This window comes from Amia ocellicauda, chromosome 1, assembly GCF_036373705.1.
Source record: "Amia ocellicauda isolate fAmiCal2 chromosome 1, fAmiCal2.hap1, whole genome shotgun sequence".
Taxonomy (NCBI): domain Eukaryota; kingdom Metazoa; phylum Chordata; class Actinopteri; order Amiiformes; family Amiidae; genus Amia; species Amia ocellicauda.
Window position 1 is genome coordinate 36344059 of NC_089850.1, and position 20927 is coordinate 36364985.

The 20927-nt window shown below is 42.5% G+C and overlaps 1 protein-coding gene across 3 annotated transcripts; it reads right to left on the reverse strand.

Annotated features, from left to right (window-relative positions):
- Positions 1–1372: 1372 nt before the first annotated feature.
- On the reverse strand, positions 1373–20416 carry LOC136749172 (uncharacterized). Of its 3 annotated transcripts, XR_010816722.1 has the most exons (6): positions 19651–20416; positions 13402–13568; positions 11248–11735; positions 8917–8970; positions 8404–8491; positions 2933–3063 (listed from the first exon to the last, which is right to left on the reverse strand). XR_010816722.1 is itself a non-coding variant. In XM_066703176.1 (5 exons), the coding sequence occupies exons 2-5, from the start codon at positions 13556–13558 to the stop codon at positions 2938–2940; spliced, it is 825 nt and encodes a 274-aa protein (XP_066559273.1). In that variant the 5' UTR covers positions 13559–13568; positions 19651–20415; the 3' UTR covers positions 1373–2937. The 3 variants fall into 3 exon arrangements, 2 of the variants coding, with proteins under 2 accessions (XP_066559273.1, XP_066559284.1); XM_066703176.1 differs by lacking the exon at positions 8404–8491 and having other exon boundaries at positions 1373–3063; positions 19651–20415; XM_066703187.1 differs by lacking the exon at positions 8404–8491 and having other exon boundaries at positions 1373–3063; positions 13487–13568; positions 19651–20412.
- Positions 20417–20927: the final 511 nt, after the last annotated feature.

A 20927-nucleotide genomic window follows, 5' to 3' on the forward strand; every position in this document is an offset into this window, starting at 1 on the left:
CTTATCTTGAAAGTTATTTGCTGTGACCACATTTCACAAAGTAAGAAAATATCAGGATGTAAACATTAAATAAATATAGTAAAGCAATACAGTGTAATATTTAGACAGGTTTAAGGATGATATAGTGTTGCACTTTCTAAATCCTTCTCTCCCTGTCTTTCAACTCACTGTGTCCATGCAGACCTTACTGGTTCCCAGCTCCCCTCACTACACTGCACTGGTGTCAGGTCCTGAGGCAGTGAGGCCTCTTTTTTTTTTTTTACTGTCCCTCACTGCATGTTCTCACATTTGAGGACTCCAGAACGGCCGATGTTGGAGCTGGTCCACCACCATCACTGTGTGGAAAATACTCTGGCCTGATCGCTTCTCTCTCTGGCCCTTATAACAGCGCTGTCTTTCCTGCACACAAACACACAGTCCAGTCACACGTCTCCCCTCCCCAGCCATGGGTGGTTTCCTGCCAACACCACAGACAGCTTGCTCTGTTCCTGTCACCTAGAGGGGAGCTACGCACCGCCCGGCCCCTGCTCAGGCCTGCAATTTCATCTGAAGGACACGCTGACCCATCTTTCAACTTTCTCAGCTCGGTGTGGGGCCTGGGACAGATCCTGGGACAGAAACAAATGGCTGGGTGGTTACTAGATAATCAGTTTTATCAGTCATGGTTCTCTAAACTCACTGCAATCAGTAGTATCATACATGCTTGCTTTCAATCAGGTCACCAACACCCAGTTATAGCCCTGTGATATCTGTTTTGATAGAGCTTGCCTATTGAAAAATGCCTTATAGTTGATGCACTGATGAGAGCAGTGCTGGCGAATAAAGTCAGATTCTTCTCACCCTGTTCTAACAACACCTTACACCCGCTCTCACCCCTGAGGATATGTAAAGCAGCATGTATTGTAAACCATCTTTGGCAAACACTTTCATGGCAAGTTCTTTTTTCAGTTTAGGATATTGAGATCCTTACCTGTTCATATAAATGAAGTGCAGAATGGAGGTTAAAGAAGGAATAATGAAAACTGCAACTTACACCCTTATCTTTTATTCTTCAGGATGTCTGTATTGGTGCGAGTATGAAAACTGATGTGCATGCGACAGCACATAGTTTATTCTCTCTAATCCACCTCCCAAAAGCCCATTACACACAGCAATGGATTTACCAGCTGTCTCAGGCAGCGTATGATAGCGTCGGAAAATCAATTCCAGCCGTCTCATACAATTTAAACGTTTAATATTGCAGGAGGCTGTACCCTCGTATCGTCTAGTGTGTGATATCTACTCCCGGGCCGGGGGCAGTGTGAAAGTGGATTCTTTAATCACAAAATCCAACAAATAAATAAGCAGCAGGAAAATAACTGGAAGCACATCATCATGTGATCACAAGTCATATATTTTCAAGGATGGAATGCAAGCGACACAAAAAGAATGTCACTGAAGAAAAAGCCTTCTTGCTAGTAGTACAATGTAGTTGCAAACGTACTCTGCTACAGTTACCTTGCAACATGTAAGGTATGTGATTTTAGTACATTTGCATTGTCGGTAAAAGGATACATTCAATGTGCATAAATACCTTTTTTAAATGGAAAAGCGTTTTTCATGTGCTTCTCGTTAACTCAGAACTTTCCATTTTTACATTCATTTCCCGAAGCAGAACTCAAGTGTGTGCAGAGGTCAAGGCATGAAGGTGCTTCATTGTTTTTTTTTTCTTTTTTGTTAGTTTGATTATTTTTCAGGTTTTCCTTTTTGTGCATGTATAGGGGAGGGAGAAGAGCATGTAGAAGGAAGAAACTGCAAGAGCCCACAGGGAAGTAAGTTGCTATGAGGCTGGGTTTTTAAAAGTAAAGTTCATAATTTGCCAAGTCATGACATATGTTTGGAATAAGAAGCTATCTCTACTTTGTTGCCTTCAGTCTGTTTTACCTTAGAACATCCCCAGTGCTTGAAAACAGCAACAGTGCACACCTTTCACATATATAATTGTGCATGGTAATCTTAAAAATGTAGGGGATTGCTATTGAACAAAGAACATTTATTTATATCTAGAGATCTAGATCATTTTAAATGAGAGAATTCCAAATTGAGATGAACAAACCTGCATGCATGATTATGCTCCGATTTAAAACACGACAAAAGGGGTAATTCTCTTAACATATTTTATGTTCATCCGGCTTGTTTAAGCTCTAAACTGGATGGTATTATATTTTATATGAGACAAAGAAACTGCCTTATGAAAATGTTTTAAAAGCAGGTATGTAAACCCAAAATGCCCATGGAAAACTGGAGGCTCCAACAATTGTCTTCCTCACTCAAACACTCCTTCGCCCTATTAAAGGCCAGCAGTGAGATTTTAGACTGATGGAAAAGAGCTGAGAAACAAAGCAGGCCAACAGATAATAATTAGAACAAAAATCTGGAATATCACAGGCCACAAACTGAGGACAGTACTGTCTGAGCCCTGAGGCCTACCAAAGTGACAATAAAAACCCCACGTTCCCAGGAAGGAAAGCTAGTTCCTGATAATGATTTTCTTTCATTTCTTGTTAATAAATAGTCTTGATCAGACCCTGAAGAATCAAAACCATCGGGTTCTTGTTGGTTTCCTCTGTTGTCCTGTACCTGATACCAGTCTGTTTACTGCTTCTCTTTTTTATAATTAGATTCCTGAGTGAGAGAGTGTCCAGAGATACTTTTTTATGTCTTCAAGCTTCTTGCAGCCCGCTTCATTAATAATATAAAGGGCACAATTAAATTAATAACTAACAATATCAATAAACTATTGTTTCTCATTAATTTGGTTGGGGTTCTGAAAATTGATGAGGGGCCCTGTACGAGAAAACCAACAGCTTTTCTTTCCAGCAGTGCCACAGTTCTTGGATTTCCCTCGGTCCTCTCCGGTGTCTGAACGTGGATGTTAGAGGGTTGGGGTGGTCTTCCTCAGGCACATGGCGGCTCCTCGGGGGGCGTCAGAGGGCTGCAGGGGGGGGCAGTGCTCAGCGAACGGAATGCGAAGATGGAGGGATCGTAGGCGTACCGGGGAGGGGGGCGGCTGCCGCTCAGACTCTAAAAGGAAACAAGAAGGTTTTGATTCAAAGCAGTGTGATGGCACTGGGTTTGCGTAGCACCTAATTGTTCAAGGTGGAAGGTTATACCAGGGCTGCTCAGCCCTCCTAGGGAGCCACAGTGCAGTCTAGTAAGTTTTATGGGCATCTGTGAATCATCAGCACTAAAACAACTGGGTAATTAAGGCGTAAATGACCAGCATTAGGAAGTTAATACCTTGGATGGGAATAACCACTGCAACCTCTTTGTGTGGATCAGATAAGGAAGCAGACATTTATGGTCCATGTTTAGCAGGATTAGCATCAATTTACTGCACTAGATCTAATTCTTGCATATACATATGCAATGTCAGGACAGTCCATCTTTGGTACAATCAGCACCTTTATGAATTAAGCGTGCAGTTAAGCCAGCTGTCTCTTTAATTGCACGAGAGGAACAACTGGCCCCTCAGCCCATGAGAGCTCACCATCTTCCTACACATACCGATTCTAACCATCCACCACATGGCTTGACAGTTATCCCAATGCATTGCCAAGTAACATTATTGAGCCTAACAATGTGAATCATAGTGAAAACAGCTGTGCTTCATCACCAGGGGGAAGTCAGGCGCCCCTTACACTGAGAAACACAACATAGCCCTACAGGAAGCCCCCCACCCCTTGCTTTAAGGTTAATTACCAACCAAGAGCAACAATCAGCGAGTTGCACCGCCTACAGCTCTAGGGAAAAGGGGCTCCTACAGGCAGAAGCTTCTACCAGATAGAAATGTAAGGATCATCAGGGACAATATTCCCAGCATGCAATGTTACTTCTAAGACCAGCACAGTGCTGAACAATGGAGACTCCCAGTGCTGTAGCAGCCATCTACAATAATGCTTAGAGTTCTCAGCATTGTAATTCTAGAATGATTAGCTCTTTTTATTCATGCTGCAGAATTCTCCACAGCTGAGTGGCACAATAAAAAGTTTTTTCCTCCACAGTTCTCTTAAACAACTCTGCAGACTCTTCCCAATTTAAGTGACCCAAAAAAACTTCCATAATTGATCGTTACGCTGTAGTATTCCCTATATAAATATGGGCAGCCTGCCACAGGACACTGAAATCTCACCACTGACCCCTGGCCAAGAAGCCTGCATGTGTAAGAGGTTAATGTTATTATCTAAATGGGCGCAGTATTAATAGCCTCTGTATAGCTCTCCTCTGCCCCAGATTAAGGGCTTACAGAGTGCAAGAACACGATAAGTTGCCATCACACGGGGGTCATGAGTAAATACAAGCAATTGCTGTGTCCCTGGGGGTTTTTAATTAGCTTCTTTATCTCATTTATTTAAAATGCTTTGATTGCCTAACCAGCATTCCTTTTTAAAGCGGGTATGTACTTATTTTCTAACCCCTCATGAATCCTTGGAGAAGTGTTGCTCTTTACCACAACTCCAAAATGATGTTGTGTCATTATTTATCATTAAACACATACATTGAAGTATGTTTTCTGATACAGAGCATCAATGCACAAGATGACGTTCAATCACATATTCACTCACATATTCAAAAAGCAACGAAAAAGACGTGTCAGTATTATATGATTATTACAATTATATAAAAAACCTGGACTGTCTGAAGTCCCCAGTATAATGGAATCCTTGTTGGCTTGTGTTAATTCAAAACAAAACATTTGTTGTTTGTTTGTCTGTTTTGACTTAGAGTTAGTATTGGATTTACATGCATCTGTAAACTATTATTTCAGATACAGTGAATGGTTTAAAAAATGGTTCCCTCTCACTGAAAGTATTATACATTATTCTTGCTTTATTATTTAATGGCAGAACGGTCAGTGGTTTGTTTTTCTGTTTGTATTGTTTTTTTTCTTTATTTTTTGTTTGCTTCCCTGAACACACTCGGTCATCCCCATTGGGAGCTTCAATACGTCTTTAATAATAATAAAAAGTAAATCAGACAACAAAAAAAGTTGACTTTTTGTGAAAATATCAAGAGTTACAAGACTTACAGGGAAAAAAGGAAAAAAAGCAACCCTATTTAATATGCAACAGACGAACAGGATTTGTTCATTTTGATTTTCATCTAGAAATAATAAATAAATAAATAAATAAGAAACAGAGCTGCAAAGGAGTTGTTTGAAATTGGAGAGGGCAGGAAACCTCAGTTTATAGAAGAAGCAGGAGGCCGAACTGGTCAGAAGGTTTCTAAAATTAGCCGCCCAAGTAATTTTCATCAGCAAAAAACAGCAGGAAATGGCTTGTATGACTTGGCACAGACGCCACGCTTTCTCTGGCTTGCACAGCTGATGATAGCGTTTTGCCTTGCAGGCAGCCAGGAATGTGCCGACAGGACAAGGCTTCTTATCTGATCATGTCCGAGCCCAGGACTCGGCCCAGTTGCACACCACCGTCCCCCATGTCCCTTCCCACACCCCACTCCACATCTCAGTCCCTGTTCAGCTGTAGTCACAACACACCTCACACTGATATTGGCCTGTAGAGCATTATAGACTCTTTACTGTACATAACATTTTACAGTCCTGTATGCAAAAATCATACAAGGTGTCCAATCATATTTTGAAATATTAATAAATGTATTTTTATTGGATGTAGGCCAGGGGTCTCAATCTCAGTTCCTGGAATTTGGGACACAGTGTCTTGGACACAGGTTCTGTTTCAACTGGAGCACTCTCAATTATTTCATTCATCTTGATATTTTATCAATTAGACATGTATGTTTTAAAATTGTACACAAATGATGGGTTAAAATCACTTCAAATCAAGGTGGCCCATCTTCTACTTATATCCTATTTTGCTGCCTGAAGAGAAGTATTAAATGTATCCAGTTAATCTGCTAATCTGCAATTAAATTACAGGAAACTTGACTAGAACAAAAGCCACAAGACGCTGGCCCTCCAGGAACGGTGTTTCAGACCCCTGATATAGATCCTTAGTTTGTACATTACATATTAAATATGCAGGCCTACTGCAGGTTTCAGAATGGACTCTTATGGCACTGCAGAAGGCACACACAGGCCAGCGTGATTCTGCTCAGCTCAGTAAAGCATCAGACACAGAGAGAGCTCTGCATAGTTAGCCTGTCAGATCAGTTTCCTCATCCGTGGAGTCAGAATACAGAACAGGGTAAGGGATGTGACATTAAAGAGTATCACATCACAGGTCAAGCAGATGAAACCGTTATCTAACACACCTAATCCATATGGCTGCAGTAGCAAGAGCCTGTCTGTGTCCAGTGCCATGTGACTGGTCATCTTCCCCCGGTGCAGTTCTTATCTGCACAGGTGAGGAGACTATTAGTGCTAATGACCTTCACCTCGTGGTGTGGAAGATAAAGCCGGACGAAGCCTGCGTTTATCCCACTGGTTAAATATATGAACACACACTTGTACTGTATTTAATTATTGTAATTAGAAATGCATTTCAGATATAGGTGGATAAAACACCTTCAGATACAGAAGCCAAGTCACATCCCACACCCATCCTAACAACATCAAATAAACAGACACACACAGGATGTCCACGTTCATACTAGTACACCATGCAGTACAAACACTCATCTGTACAAACGCTCATACAAACCCACGGCTGCACCACCAGACAGCGCCTGCTCTCTCTCTGAAGGAGTTGCAGCCCTCCTGCACCATGCATCACCTTTCCCTTCCAAAATAAAGCCCTTTGTGTATTACTGTCTTGCTGCTTTTTCTTGGAATTGAGCTCATCCTCCCCGTCCCTGATGCACTGGGGTTTGATATCCCATATCCACAGCTTTCTCCCTTCATCTACCCACAAGTACCTGCCCCCCCACCATCCCTCACACAGCTGGATAAAGCTCAGCACACCATAACACACTCCAGCACAACAACACAGTACAGTATAACAAAATGAAGCCCACCCTAACACAATGTATATAGCACAGCACAGTACAATACTGCACAGTACAGCAAAACAATACAGCACAGTAGAGAACAGAAGAGAACAGCTGAGCAGAGAAGCAGCTGATCCCGAGGCAGCCCTACATACCAAGCAGAAATCAGCACTTCACCACCAAACGCTGACTGGAATTGATCCAGAGTCAGGGAGTCTGCTCTGCTCATACTGTAAGACCAATATTCTGCCTGGAAAGATATAGTTTTTCAGTGAACCCTCGTGGGTCACAAACCCAGGCAGAGCTGTGCAATTAGTTTGGCAAGGCAGGAAGATACAACACCTCCACTCAGGAGGCATTCTCATGGTCAGCGCTCGTTATTCTCAGTTTTCTTTTACAGAATTGTTATTTTTATTTGCGAAGGCAGTCTCAATATCTCAGTGTTGGCTTGGCTGGTCATTAATCACTGCAGTGGCACGGGAAAGAGACCCACAGGGAATCAGTGTGATGGGCTGGAGGCTGAGTGAGATGTGGCACAGGGCTGGGCCTTGTTTGTGCTCCTCAAGGGTGAGAAAGATAAAAAACTGTCTGGGGCTGGTTTGCTGTTCTCCACACGTGTTTAAACCAGATGTTGGCAAGAAAGCTGAAGAAGACCTCAGACACTTCACCATTTTTCCTATCCACCTAACATTTTCTTTATTTGTTCAAGTAAAATAGAAGTTTTTTTTTGTTTGTTTTCCAAATCATTCACTGGTAAAGTATACCACTGGTGTAAAACTGTTTGCAGTTTGGAGAAACGTCACACTAAATCTCAGCTAAAAATTGCAAGTTTTAAATGGACACAATGGTAACACCTTAGAAACAAAATCTGCCTGCCTGAGACATCACTGCTGCAAGCTCAGCTGGACTTGGTCACTTGGGACCCAGTGGCTCCGAGACGCATCCTTGCTTCCTACAGCGATAATATGAGACGAGATGACGAAATCTCACACACACAAAAATGTTCTCCGTCACCGTCTCTCTCTGTTAGGTTTGGGCAACTTTGGATGTATGCTCTTTACAAAAAACAGCAAGAGCTACTCACAGCATCCTAAATTGATTTCTAAACCAACAGTCTCTGCACAAATCAGTGATCTGCAAACAGATGCTTGACAGACTTTTTTTTTTTTTTTTACTTCTACATTCTCTTTCAAAAGCCTGCATGTACTGGTTAATTTTTATGTAGGAGGTTGTGTTTGTGTGTGTATGCATGTGCTCATGTTTCTGTTCAGGTGTGTGTGTTTATGTGTGCATGTGCATGTACATGCGTGTGCGCGCTTGGGTTGCTGTGATTTGCCAGGAGAATCAATGCTGACGCAGGCAGTGCCCCCCACGTGTGGCTCTCACATGTGGTGTTTGGGAGGAAGGAAGTTCGCTCCGCTCCACTCCACATGATCCATGCTGACACTGACGTCATACCTCACAAGCTCCCCCGTTGTGTTATTCCGTCTGGAAATACACCGTCCATTGCCAAAATCCAGTCCCTCAGAGTTCCTCAAGCTGTTCCCTATGTGATTGAGCAGGTTTTGGTTTCTTTCTCTCTGATAATGATGCTTCTGTGTGTGCGTGTGTGTCAGTTTATAATTACACTTCACATAAAGTTCCTGTTCTCTCTCTGTGATACATTGCTATCTAGTCCCAGTGTGAGACCTCTCCTTCCCCAGAAGGCACAGATTCTCATGCTTCTACTTGAAAACATACCATAAGATCCACAGTCCAAATTGTATCAGCTTATTCAATATGCCCACATCTATACAAACCACTCTCAGAATACACTTTGACATGCTCTCTTCATGGTTACAGTATATGCCTTTGTAAGGATGTATACATTAAGACATGGAGGCTCACATGCACATCTTATCTTATGGAATATAAATCTTTTTCATTTTTTTAAGCTATCCACCAGAAATGGTAATCTAGGGAGGGACTTACCCGAATCTTTATTGTTCTTGTTTTTCCTCCACAGTTCTTCTTCAGGAGCATTTTCTAAAAATATATAAATATAATTATTATATTAGTAATACATTAATAAAATTAAATAAAGGATCAGATCAGGGACTGATTTCCTGGTCACTGTTGAGAAATGAAGAGGTAACCAGAAAGGAGAACAGATGAATAGCAGTGAGGGTTAGCATAGGAGGGTGGCGAGCATGCCCCTGTGACCCTTGACCCTGTGACCCCAGCAGCAGCCATCTATGTCACTCACACACCTTTCAGTTTAAATAAAACTTACATATACACCAGATATTTTTTCTGGGCTTTAAACTGTGAAGTACCTTGAGGTGGCACCCCCCAATAAACATTTTCAAATCAGCATTGGACTGTATACACATATTGGCTGTGAACCATTTAAATCATAGGCTACACATTGGGGAGTGATAAACTGCTTCATTTGTTTTACTAGGGGACATCTTGACAAGCTTGAGAGGACCTCCCTGCCCCATACTGGAGAACCTCAGTCAGATAACAACTTAGTAGGAGCTGTGGGGCATCCACAGGCAGTGGGCCAGGGGTTAAAGGCCAACTGTTAGGGTTTGGGTTAGACAGTAGGAATTCCAGCCCCTCGTCTTTGGAAATAAACTCACACATGAAGTTCAGAGTTTGGCCTACCCTCACTGCCCATTCTACAGCAGACAGTAGAAGCACTTTTTAAATAGAACTTTTCTATAAGCCTGTGTAGTCTTGAGATCTGCTGCTTATCCAATTTCAGAAATGCCCCCCTCCCCCCCGGCTTCCCTCACCCTCCTCTGCACTCCAGCAGGAAAAAGGGGAGCCAGAACGGGAATGTCACTCACATGAACTGAGCTGAGCAGAGCAGCACAAAAGCCTTATAAAAAACATTTTGCTAGGTGGGCTATGCACTCTCCTCCACTCTTCTATAATTCTTTTCCTGAAATATGTCATCAAGTCTGCGGAGTTGGTTTAACCTATGTTTGCCCTGCTCTTCCATTTGATTTTGTGATACGAGGAATACGTAGCAGCTGTTTTGGAGCTGAGTGATGTTACTTCCTCGGAATTTGAAAATGGAGTCATGACCATTTTGTTAATATTTTTGAGTTTGTTGCTTGCCAAGGCATTTTGTATGATGTAAACTATTTCCCACTAAGACAATAAAAATAATAATACTGTATGATATATGAAAATGTGATCTTTACAAATGTGAAACCTGGATCACTAAGTTACTAGCTACCAAACAACCACGCTAGGTAACAAATGAGAGGAGGCTGTTCGACCCCTCTCATGGTCTTATGTACTATAGACAGCCACTGATGTATTAGCTGTTCCTGTCTGCCGCCGGTTCCCCATATTTAAACAGGCTTCTAGTGAAGGGTTAATGTGTGGCAGCCATCAGATAAAGGCCCCCTATTGTTCCCAGTGCATCTTTCCCATTCCACTTGACCGGGCCCCCCCTGCTCCCCGTTGTGTGGGTCTGTGGCTGCAAGTTGCCCCCTGTACCTCATCATCTGTTCGCCCACTCCACACACTGCCAGAGACATATGGACTCCCCGGACCACCCTCCTCCTACAATGTGAGCCTGCCGACTATTGGATTTAATTATCACTGGACCAGCCTGTTTCAGAGTTGCACTTATGATAATAATTAGTAGTAGTCATTTTGTTATGCTTATTTATTTTGTTCTTTTTTGCTGCTTGTTTGATTTCTCCAATTTATCTGCTAACCTTCCCCTGATTCTCCCTTGGCATGTTTTCGAAGGGGCAGCAGTTCTTCTTCCAGCCCCCACCTGGCTATCAAAGCAGCACAAAAGTTATTATTTTGTCATTCTTGTACACAACACATTTCTCCAACAGAAGGCCATAGTAACAGTTGGTGCAGCTGGAGCAATACTGTCAAGCACCTTGGTTTCTGATCTACCTGGCAGTACCCGCTAAAGCACAGGAAGAGGACTTGAATTGAATCAATTAAAATTACCTCTCCTTGCTTGTTAGGATTCCCAAATAATGTAATATGATTTTACTGCATTCCCAAAAATGTGCATTATGAGGGTTTATTTTAGACTATTTATAAATGTAAACATGCAACTGTCATTTCAGAGGCTAATGAAAATTGTGCTTCCTGAAAGTACGGAAAGCATCATAAGTGACCTTGTAACCTCTAGCGTAAGCTAAACGTAAAAGAAGCAAGACCAATGATGACAAAAGCACAACTATACATATGGTAATGCATAAAGCTACAAAAAACACATTTCAAAAACCACAAACAGTACAGTTCACTCTGAAGAGAAGGAACAATAAGAAAGAGTACCTGTTGCATTTTCTCTAGATCCAGGCTGGGCCGTCCCTGCTCCCCTGTGTAACCCTGTCTGTGCTTTCTATAGGGCACCGGCTGATCAAAATGAGCCAGGATGATGGGCCGGGTTTGGGCGCGCACCAGGGGCTTGAGTTTGTGTGGTGGGGAGGCACTGAAGTGCACAGGGCTTGGGGGGTCAGCCAGACAAGAGCCCTGCTCTGCTGGGCCAAACAGGTCCTTCAGCTCCTCATCGCTGGAGGAGGTGCTGAGGTCACCATGACGTCCGGAGCCAAGCCCTCGCTGCAGACCCCTCTTCCTGCTTTCAACAGTCGGCTGCAAGAAGTCACGGTTGATGATGCGCTCCAGCTCCTCCTCCGAACTGTGCCTATCCAGGCCAGGGTCCAGCAGCACCCGCAGCCTTCGAACCTGAGCCGGGGACAGCGTCCCCTGGTTATGCTGCTGGTTGTTGGCCAGAGGGGTCAGTCCACAGTTCCGTCTCCGCTCTGCAAGAGGCGCAAGAGAGCACAGGTTTGACTTGACAGTGAAGGACTCTAGCCAGTTGGCAGAGCGTCTTCTCCTGGCTGTAACCCACAGCTATGCATTACACCTGGACAGCACAAAGCACTCACCAACAATAGTGTCTAACTGCTTGGCCTTATGGTCAACTCCACTCTGCATGCAAACTGTAGTGGGAACTGGCACTGGGCACTACCTATTTTAAATTATGTTAAAATGCATGCTTATATCATGTCAACGTTGTAATTATACAATTACAAATAAATAAATGAATACATACACTCACCTAAAGGATTATTAGGAACAACATACTAATACTGTGTTTGACCCCCTTTCGCCTTCAGAACTGCCTTAATTCTACGTGGCATTGATTCAACAAGGTGCTGAAAGCATTCTTTAGAAATGTTGGCCCATATTGATAGGATAGCATCTTGCAGTTGATGGAGATTTGTGGGATGCACATCCAGGGCACAAAGCTCCCGTTCCACCACATCCCAAAGATGCTCTATTGGGTTGAGATCTGGTGACTGTGGGGGCCAGTTTAGTACAGTGAACTCATTGTCATGTTCAAGAAACCAATTTGAAATGATTCGACCTTTGTGACATGGTGCATTATCCTGCTGGAAGTAGCCATTAGAGGATGGGTACATGGTGGTCATAAAGGGATGGACATGGTCAGAAACAATGCTCAGGTAGGCCGTGGCATTTAAACGATGCCCAATTGGCACTAAGGGGCCTAAAGTGTGCCAAGAAAACATCCCCCACACCATTACACCACCACCACCAGCCTGCACAGTGGTAACAAGGCATGATGGATCCATGTTCTCATTCTGTTTATGCCAAATTCTGACTCTACCATCTGAATGTCTCAACAGAAATCGAGACTCATCAGACCAGGCAACATTTTTCCAGTCTTCAACTGTCCAATTTTGGTGAGCTTGTGCAAATTGTAGCCTCTTTTTCCTATTTGTAGTGGAGATGAGTGGTACCCAGTGGGGTCTTCTGCTGTTGTAGCCCATCCGCCTCAAGGTTGTACGTGTTGTGGCTTCACAAATGCTTTGCTGCATACCTCGGTTGTAACGAGTGGTTATTTCAGTCAAAGTTGCTCTTCTATCAGCTTCAATCAGTCGGCCCATTCTCCTCTGACCTCTAGCATCAACAAGGCATTTTCGCCCACAGGACTGCCGCATACTGGATGTTTTTCCCTTTTCACACCATTCTTTGTAAACCCTAGAAATGGTTGTGCGTGAAAATCCCAGTAACTGAGCAGATTGTGAAATACTCAGACCGGCCCGTCTGGCACCAACAACCATGCCACGCTCAAAATTGCTTAAATCACCTTTCTTTCCCATTCAGACATTCAGTTTGGAGTTCAGGAGATTGTCTTGACCAGGACCACACCCCTAAATGCATTGAAGCAACTGCCATGTGATTGGTTGGTTAGATAATTGCATTAATGAGAAATTGAACAGGTGTTCCTAATAATCCTTTAGGTGAGTGTACATCTTTGCCTAGTGTTGTGTACTATGATCAGTCCCCTGATTCTTAACAGTCTACTTTAAAAGGAAGATAACAGAAATCACCACATAACAGTGCAAAAAAACAGAACTCCAAGTTTTCATTGTATTGTTTTAGTTTGTTGTATTTTCTTACTGCTGCAGTGACACCCTGAGAGTGAAAGGCACAGCTGCTTCCTGTGTGAGTGGTAGGGATGTGCCCAGAGAGAGATTCTACGCACCCCTGTCAATCTGCACCAGCTCCTGGTTCTCCCCCTCTGAGTCCTCGCTCTCCCCTCCCTCCTCACTGCCATGGTAGGAGATCTGCAGGGAGACACAGACACAGAGTGAAGCTCTTCCCTGTGCAGGACAGCCAGGGTGTGAATACGAACAAGGAAAGAGAATGATACAGACAACTCAGCCACCAACTTATCACACTTTTATCTTATTGATCCTGAACAAGGTGTAATTTGCACCAGGATCAGTGTAAAAAGTACAGTTCGTTCACAGTGTATTACCATAACAGGCTCACGATACACAAGTTCGCTTACACATTTCACAACAAAGTCCTAAACATTCTCTATTACATTAAACAAAGTTCTCTTGATCTCCTTTCTTAAGTATGCAGCTCGGACACAGCCCACAGTCCTGACACATGAAACTGGTTTCTGCCACAAAACCACACGTTTTCAGAGAGTCTGATGATTTGGGGAGATACGAGCACGAACAGATGGCATCAGTCCTCAGCATCGAGTTCTATAGTTCATTCTATTGTGTTTTAGCAACAGACTGGTTTCAATTTCAGAGGCAGAAGAACATGAACTACAGTATCATCACTTTTACAATCAACAAAAGATGGTTACACTTTTCTTTCTAACAACTTCGTTCTAAAATATCCCAATGTGCTAATGTTTTCTTGCCCCCCCAACCCAAATACTTCAGAACTAGTGGATCATGTAAAGGCACTAAAAGCTTTTACAATGGGTGGGGGTATAAGGAAGTCTTAGTGCTAAGGTTTCGATTTCAGACTTTATTAATGTGCTGTCGGCAAACAGAACTCTGAAGTTTCCAAGAGCTGTGCATTCCGAGGAACCCGCTTCAGTGCTGCAGACTCATATAGGAGCAGGGAATGTCTGAGTGCAGCGCGGAGAGAAGATATGGAGAACATTCCCAGCATCAGATCCCCTGTTAACACTCGCGGCACACAGAGGCATGAAAGAAAGAAGAAGATATTATAAAATAAGAAGGCAATTTTATCTTGAGGCTATGGCTATATGAATGGATACATGGGCATATTCATACCCTTCATCTGAATTTGTTTTATTCTGTGACTCATTTAGCTTAATAGATATTATTAATTAAATTATGTTCGTTTACCAATGGTATATTTTCCACTTGTTGAACAACGATTCAGCCCCAGAGAAAACATTCACATTGGTTAAGTTAAGAGGGGGCTTTTATTAAGTCCAACTTAATAATATATATTACATTTGTCATTTAAAACACAGAGCTATAACAAAAACTGCAGTTTTATCTCATTATGAATTAATAACATTTTGGATTACTATTACTATACAGTCTCACTCTGGAGAGGAAAAAGTAAAACAAAAAAAGACAAGAGAAGCCCAAAGCCTAAAAGAAGAAAAGTACATTAAACAAATACATCAAACTAGCTTCATATTCATAATAATATATAACTAAAATAGCATATATTTCCCTAATCAAGCTTTCTGAAGCACTGAACAGAATTCCCCAGCTGAACCGACTGTTACACTCTGGCACGTCCGTTTCAAGACTGAGCACAGCAGCCAAAAAAAAACATATAGCATCTAAACCACAAACAACAGACAACCTCTGCAACACCACAACAGAAAGGCCTGCAAGGAGACAGAGGCAAACTGTGGTCCAAGAGCCCCACAATCTACCGGAGGTCATGCTAACCAAACCCTGTAAGTCAGCTGTGAGGTTGACCCATTTATTACACAACTTGAGTGTAAATCATCACCTCAACTAATAAAAGCGCTGGAAGGCTGCACCCTCAGAGCTGACCAAAGTGTGTATAGCATACAGTGCAATGTGACTGGACAAACAGATAATCCCACAATTAAAAGGAGTTTGCTGCAATGCTGACATCTGATTTAAATCACATCCCCCATCTCACATATGTTCCATCTCACACACATTCATGCTAACACCCTCGTTTACACACACACACCCCTAAAGTCTGCAGCAGAAGGACTGTGGAAGGGGACTGAGAAGTCATGACCGATCATGTCAGAATAGGCGATAGTTTGTGGCTCGACCTGTAGGTCACTGGGGCTTAGAGGGGCTTTTGTCATTAGTGTCAGCCCAGCAGCCGGCCGGTCCACTGGGACACCGTCCCGTAGCGAAATATGCAAAAATCTTAGCACACAGAAGTCTGATCCAATCCAGGTGCAACAAATTATGTCAATGAAGTGTGAAACGCTGCTTGTGTGTAATGTTTAATACCACGTCCACTTCCTACATCTGATCATGCAAATGAAGCTAACGCAAAGGAAGCATGCATGAAATTAGCAGCACCTGGTGTAACAGGGCTCTATGTGTATATCAGCCTGTTACAGCAAAGTCACACCCCTAGACATGTAAGAGCATTCAAAACTCCCAAAGACAGGGGGCTGGTCTTTAGGAGAAGTGGGTCCGTCGCTCTGTTGGGGCTGTGTGGATTGGGCACTCGGAGTTGTGCCTGTGGGGCCACATGTGTTACACTGGCACGGACTAAGTACAGGGCCTGCAACTCTTACTAAAACTAGAGATCTATCAAGCCACTGGTCAACGAGAATCTTATTAGTTTTCATACTGGGAAAGAACACACTGCACTCAGGAATCTTCTCTCTGTCCCTCTCACCAGTCCTTGGTGCAGTTTAGTTTAGTTTATTGTGCATTAGCTGAACACACCCTGTTGTTTCTAAATCACCACTGAAACACGATCAGCCAGCCTCTTCTGAACACACTGGAAAGGAAAACAAACACAAATGTTTTATGACTGATCATGTTTGGACTAGGGACAAGCACGCAGCACAAGCTGTCAGAGTATCTCCAGTATGAAACAGAGCAGAGACTAAGTGACTGCAACTGGACCTGCATTTGAATCAACTGTGCAGGGCTTTCAGATTCATGGCATGATTTTCCCTTTAACAATTCCCGAAAATGTAATGAGCTAATATATATATAAAAAAATATAATAATAATAATAATAATAATAATAATAATAATAATAATAATAATAATAATAATAATAATAATAAATAAAAAAATCAGTAACTTATAGATTTGTACTGGTCAGAACCTGTATTGCTACCAGAGCTTTGGCCAACCATTCCCAACAGCAATAAGCAGCTATCTGCCAGCATTATTTTGGAGGCTGACACAAAACAGTAGGCGTGAGAGTTGGGGATTGTTTTGGAAGCAACAAGAATTTACTCTACTGTCTGTTTCATGGATGCCTTTTACCCTTATCAACACACCCTAAACAGGTTGTTCAACAATTTGCATCTCTTTTAATCTGATTATAATGCTGCTTTAAAGCTTGTAACATTTAAAAGCACAGCTGTACTCAATTTCTTTCTTCAAAGGAGAGAACATCATTAGCTGAAATAATGAATTATGAAAAATGATGCAGCAGCATTTCAGCCATGCACATGAAGAGGGCCGCCAAAACCTTCTGCACACTTAGATCCTCTAAATGGTGTAAAAATAATCAACACACTTGATTGCTGCAGTACAAGATCTCAGCAGAAGAAAACTGTGAACAATGGGTATAGTACAGAAGCCTAAATAAAACTGTATAGGCTGGGAGCCTGGAAATTATGAGGAGAAAAATGCATCTCTACCTTGCCCCTCCAGACAGAATGAAAACATATTCTGACCTAATTGTTAAACAAATGTTATTTAAATCCCAGTACAGTACATTCCTGGACACAATTACACGGAGCTGCTCAGAGCACAGACCTGAACGTTCCTAGTTTTGCATCCAGCTTTTTGCACATCGTATTAATCTCCCGTGTGACACCGACTCTTCCAGTTTGTTTTGCTTAAAGAGTTTATTGCCAGTTAACACAGGGAACAGAGTCCCCTTCAGAGGCTCTGAAAAGAGTAAACAGCCTGGGGAAGCGGCGCAAGACTGTCAGTTTTGCACCGACTGTGGCGACTGTACAGTGCTGCACCGGCTTGGATTCTGAATGTTTTGCATATGGGGGCTGCAGTGCATGGCACCAAACCTATTTGCTTAACCCTGTACATTTCCTGATAGAAGACGAAAAGCAATATGAAGTACCAGAGCCAGCATCCTGGCATATTCAGATGCCATTGCTGCCTACCAGAATTGCTGTTTCATTTGCGCACAAGTGGGGAGGGAACACCCCTGCAGTTAGGTTTACTGTATTTATTTTATAAACTGCAGGGTTCATCCTGTAAGCAGCAGTATACACAAAGACTAACTGGCTTAAAGCCAGAGCTTTAATCCATAATAACCTGCCTGACCACATTACTGTAGGCCATGTTGAAAACCAAAACAATAAAATCATATAATTATATACATTTTATCTCTACTTTTTTAGAAGCCTAAAACAATACTAAGAAGCAAATGTTTTCTTTAAAATAAAAGAACAAAGGAGCAGTGAAAGTCCACTGAAGATTCAGAAACAAACCAAAACCACTTTGTTATATTGTTATTAACTTCTCCATCACAGATGAAAATCCCATTTTAGGTATGTATGCACTACAGGCAATGGGTTTGTTATAACAACAGTTTGTACTTGTGTCTGGTTTTGCAACAAGCCATTGGATTGAAGTTTTCATTTAATCTGGTTCTGACTGTTTTCTAGAATGAACAACCCTTGGGATCAAAGAGTCCATTATCAGGTTTAAAACTGGTATGTAAACTAGAAAAAAATGCATGGGTGTTTGGCCTTGGTGCATGTGCTCTCTGGATTTCCACTGAGGTGTGCGCAAATGTGTGCTGATCATCCTGCTTAAGACACATCTGTTCTGAAGACTGAGGAGGGTTTCACTCCCACACGCTAAACTGTGTGACACACCGTAAGTTTACAATCAATTACAGCAAACAGCCGTACAGCCACAATGGTACAGCCTCAGGGTGCATTGGCAGGCAAGTGTCACAGCAACCTGTTACACAGATAACCAGATCAATTGAACAACTGCTAGGTCCGGGTGTAAGCTATAATGCAGATGTACCCTATTCTAGTGTAGTACCTCTCAAAGTGCTCTGAATTTGAAAAACAAGAGCAAAAATGTTTCAGACAGGTAAAATACAACAATTTCCCTGTCTTTTAGCTATAATTCTGAACTATTCGGTTGTCACCATTGTTTTGGTTGATGTTTTTGAATATACACAATGAACTACAGTTCTCTCAACTAGCACTTTTTCTAAACTGTCCTTCACAGTGAAGAGGCAGAGAAGGCTTTTAATGAGTCACTGGTAGATTATGCTAATGACAGTAGCCTGGTGACATAAAGAAATAAGGCACTACATACTATGTCCTGTTTAAAGAGTGGAAGGTAATAAAATATACTTTCCAGGAGGTTATCACACATCTTTGCTCAAGGATCATTATTGGAAACCAATGCTAATGTTGGAAAATGCAAATCTCAGATGAGTTAGCATAGGTCTTGGAAGTTACGTTATGATCTGTGTGTGTGCATGCTGTCACAAACTGATCCAAGGGGTGCCTGAATGTGTGTGTATGTGTGCTGTCTGTCATCGAAAGCTGCAGTGAAATGAGGGTTGTTGCAAACGTGGAACCCCAGTACCTGAATACAGTAGAAACTTTCTGACCATTTTCAACAAATGACAACACCATCACCACCAAGACAGCAAAAACACTGTTGACTCTGCAGGGAAAGTGAAAGCATGCCACACACCACAAAGAGCACAAGCAAAAAGTGAAACTTCAGCCTTTATGTAGGCAACTGCGATACACCACCCTGCAATGTCACTCTGCTACACAACACTATAGTGCTAAATGAGTCCCATCCAGGCCCTGCCATAGCAAACGGTTTGCTGCTGAAATTACAGTAAAATGCCTTATCTGAAATGTTACACCTACAATTGCAATAAGTGCAACTTCAGCTCCTGCATACTCAAGAATAACACAACTGTGTAGGAAGTACAAAGCCATGCATGGATTGACAACTAGCAGCAGCCAGCCTATTAATATAAAGCCATGACACAAATCATATAAATGGAAAAAAGAAAAAAGACAAAGTTGTAATACATGCATTCCTAGTGGAGAGTGAGGAGAATGAAAGCAAGAAAGAAAGACAGAATGAAAGAAAGAAAAAAAAAGAGTCTGTCTGTCCGGATGGAAATGTGATCAAAACTGTGTAGGCGTCTTGAAAGACTTACCTTTAATTGAAATGGGAGGCTTTCGTTTAAAGAGTGTCTTCTTAACTTTTTCGTTAAAGTCTTCAACATCGCGTAGGGAGTTTAACGATGTTATAATATGGCTTAAGATTGTATTTTTTTATTATTATTATTTTTTAACAATACTATTCTTCTTGCAACCGAGCTACAATGGATTTAACCAAGTTGACAGTTTCGAAATTGTGGAAACAGACATACTGACACTGACACACACACACACACACACACACACACACACACACACATACATACATACATACATACATACATACATGCATTCACACATGCGTCCACACACACACACACTCAAGAAACTTCTGGTCAGGAGATAAATACAGTAATATCACAGCTATGCTAGCGAGACACGTAGCTGCCACATGCAGTTTCTGGTTTATAAGGATAAAACACACACAGGAGTGATCACTGTGCGCTTGCTATTGTGTGGAGGGTTTACACAACGTCCTCCTGCGCGCAATATCGCTCCCCACAGTCGAGCTCAATCAATGACAGTGATGTCCCGACCGGCCTCACCGTGACCCCATCCGCGCATCTCCCATCCCCCCGCACACACTACCCCCGAAACAAGCTGTCCTCCTGCTGGTGTTTACCGTCGAGATGTCCACTCACTCACTCACTCACTCACTCACTCACTCACACTCACTCACAGCACACACACGGACACTCCTCTCTCACGACACCCTCACTCCTCACTCTCTCTCACTCTCGCAGCCGCGGCGACAGCGACACTACTTCTCACGCTCGCAGATCCGGCCCTGCCATTGGCCGCCGAGCCGAGTGACGTCATGCTTTTTCCAAGCGAGGGGAGGTGGTTAGATCTTAAAGGTGTATTTTCTCAGGCTGTTCTTGATTCATCTTATGTTGTGTCCATTGTGTTTTCATTGGCCTTGTTGTATGTGTGCAATGTGCAGTTTTGTGACATTTCGATCAGCGTTAAGTAACTGTTTGTGTTTGTCTCTTTACTTTCCTCTTTTTACCATTCCAACCAGTTTCTGTCCAACTTCAGAAACTGGGCACAGGGAGGTGGCCACCAATGGAATTACTGTTCATGAAGAACATTTGGGAAATGAATTACAAGGCGGAGGTTGCATTGACTGTACCAAAAGTGCTGAGAGCAGTTTTCAGTAAACAACTACAGACAGTGTGTGTCGGCATCATGACTCTAATGATAATGCAGGGCACACAGCAGTGTTCTTCAAATCTGGTCCTCGGGGGCCAGGGCATGCTATGGTTTTCATCAC

Coding starts and splice junctions, on each gene's coding strand:
- LOC136749172 (XM_066703176.1), bottom strand. CDS start 13,558: ATGGCAGTGAGGAGGGAGGGGAGAGCGAGGACTCAGAGGGGGAGAACC. Junction 11,736..13,401: donor CTCAGGGTGTCACTGCAGCA/GTAAGAAAATAC, acceptor CGCCTCTTGCAG/AGCGGAGACGGAACTGTGGA. Junction 8,971..11,247: donor ATCTAGAGAAAATGCAACAG/GTACTCTTTCTT, acceptor ATATATTTTTAG/AAAATGCTCCTGAAGAAGAA.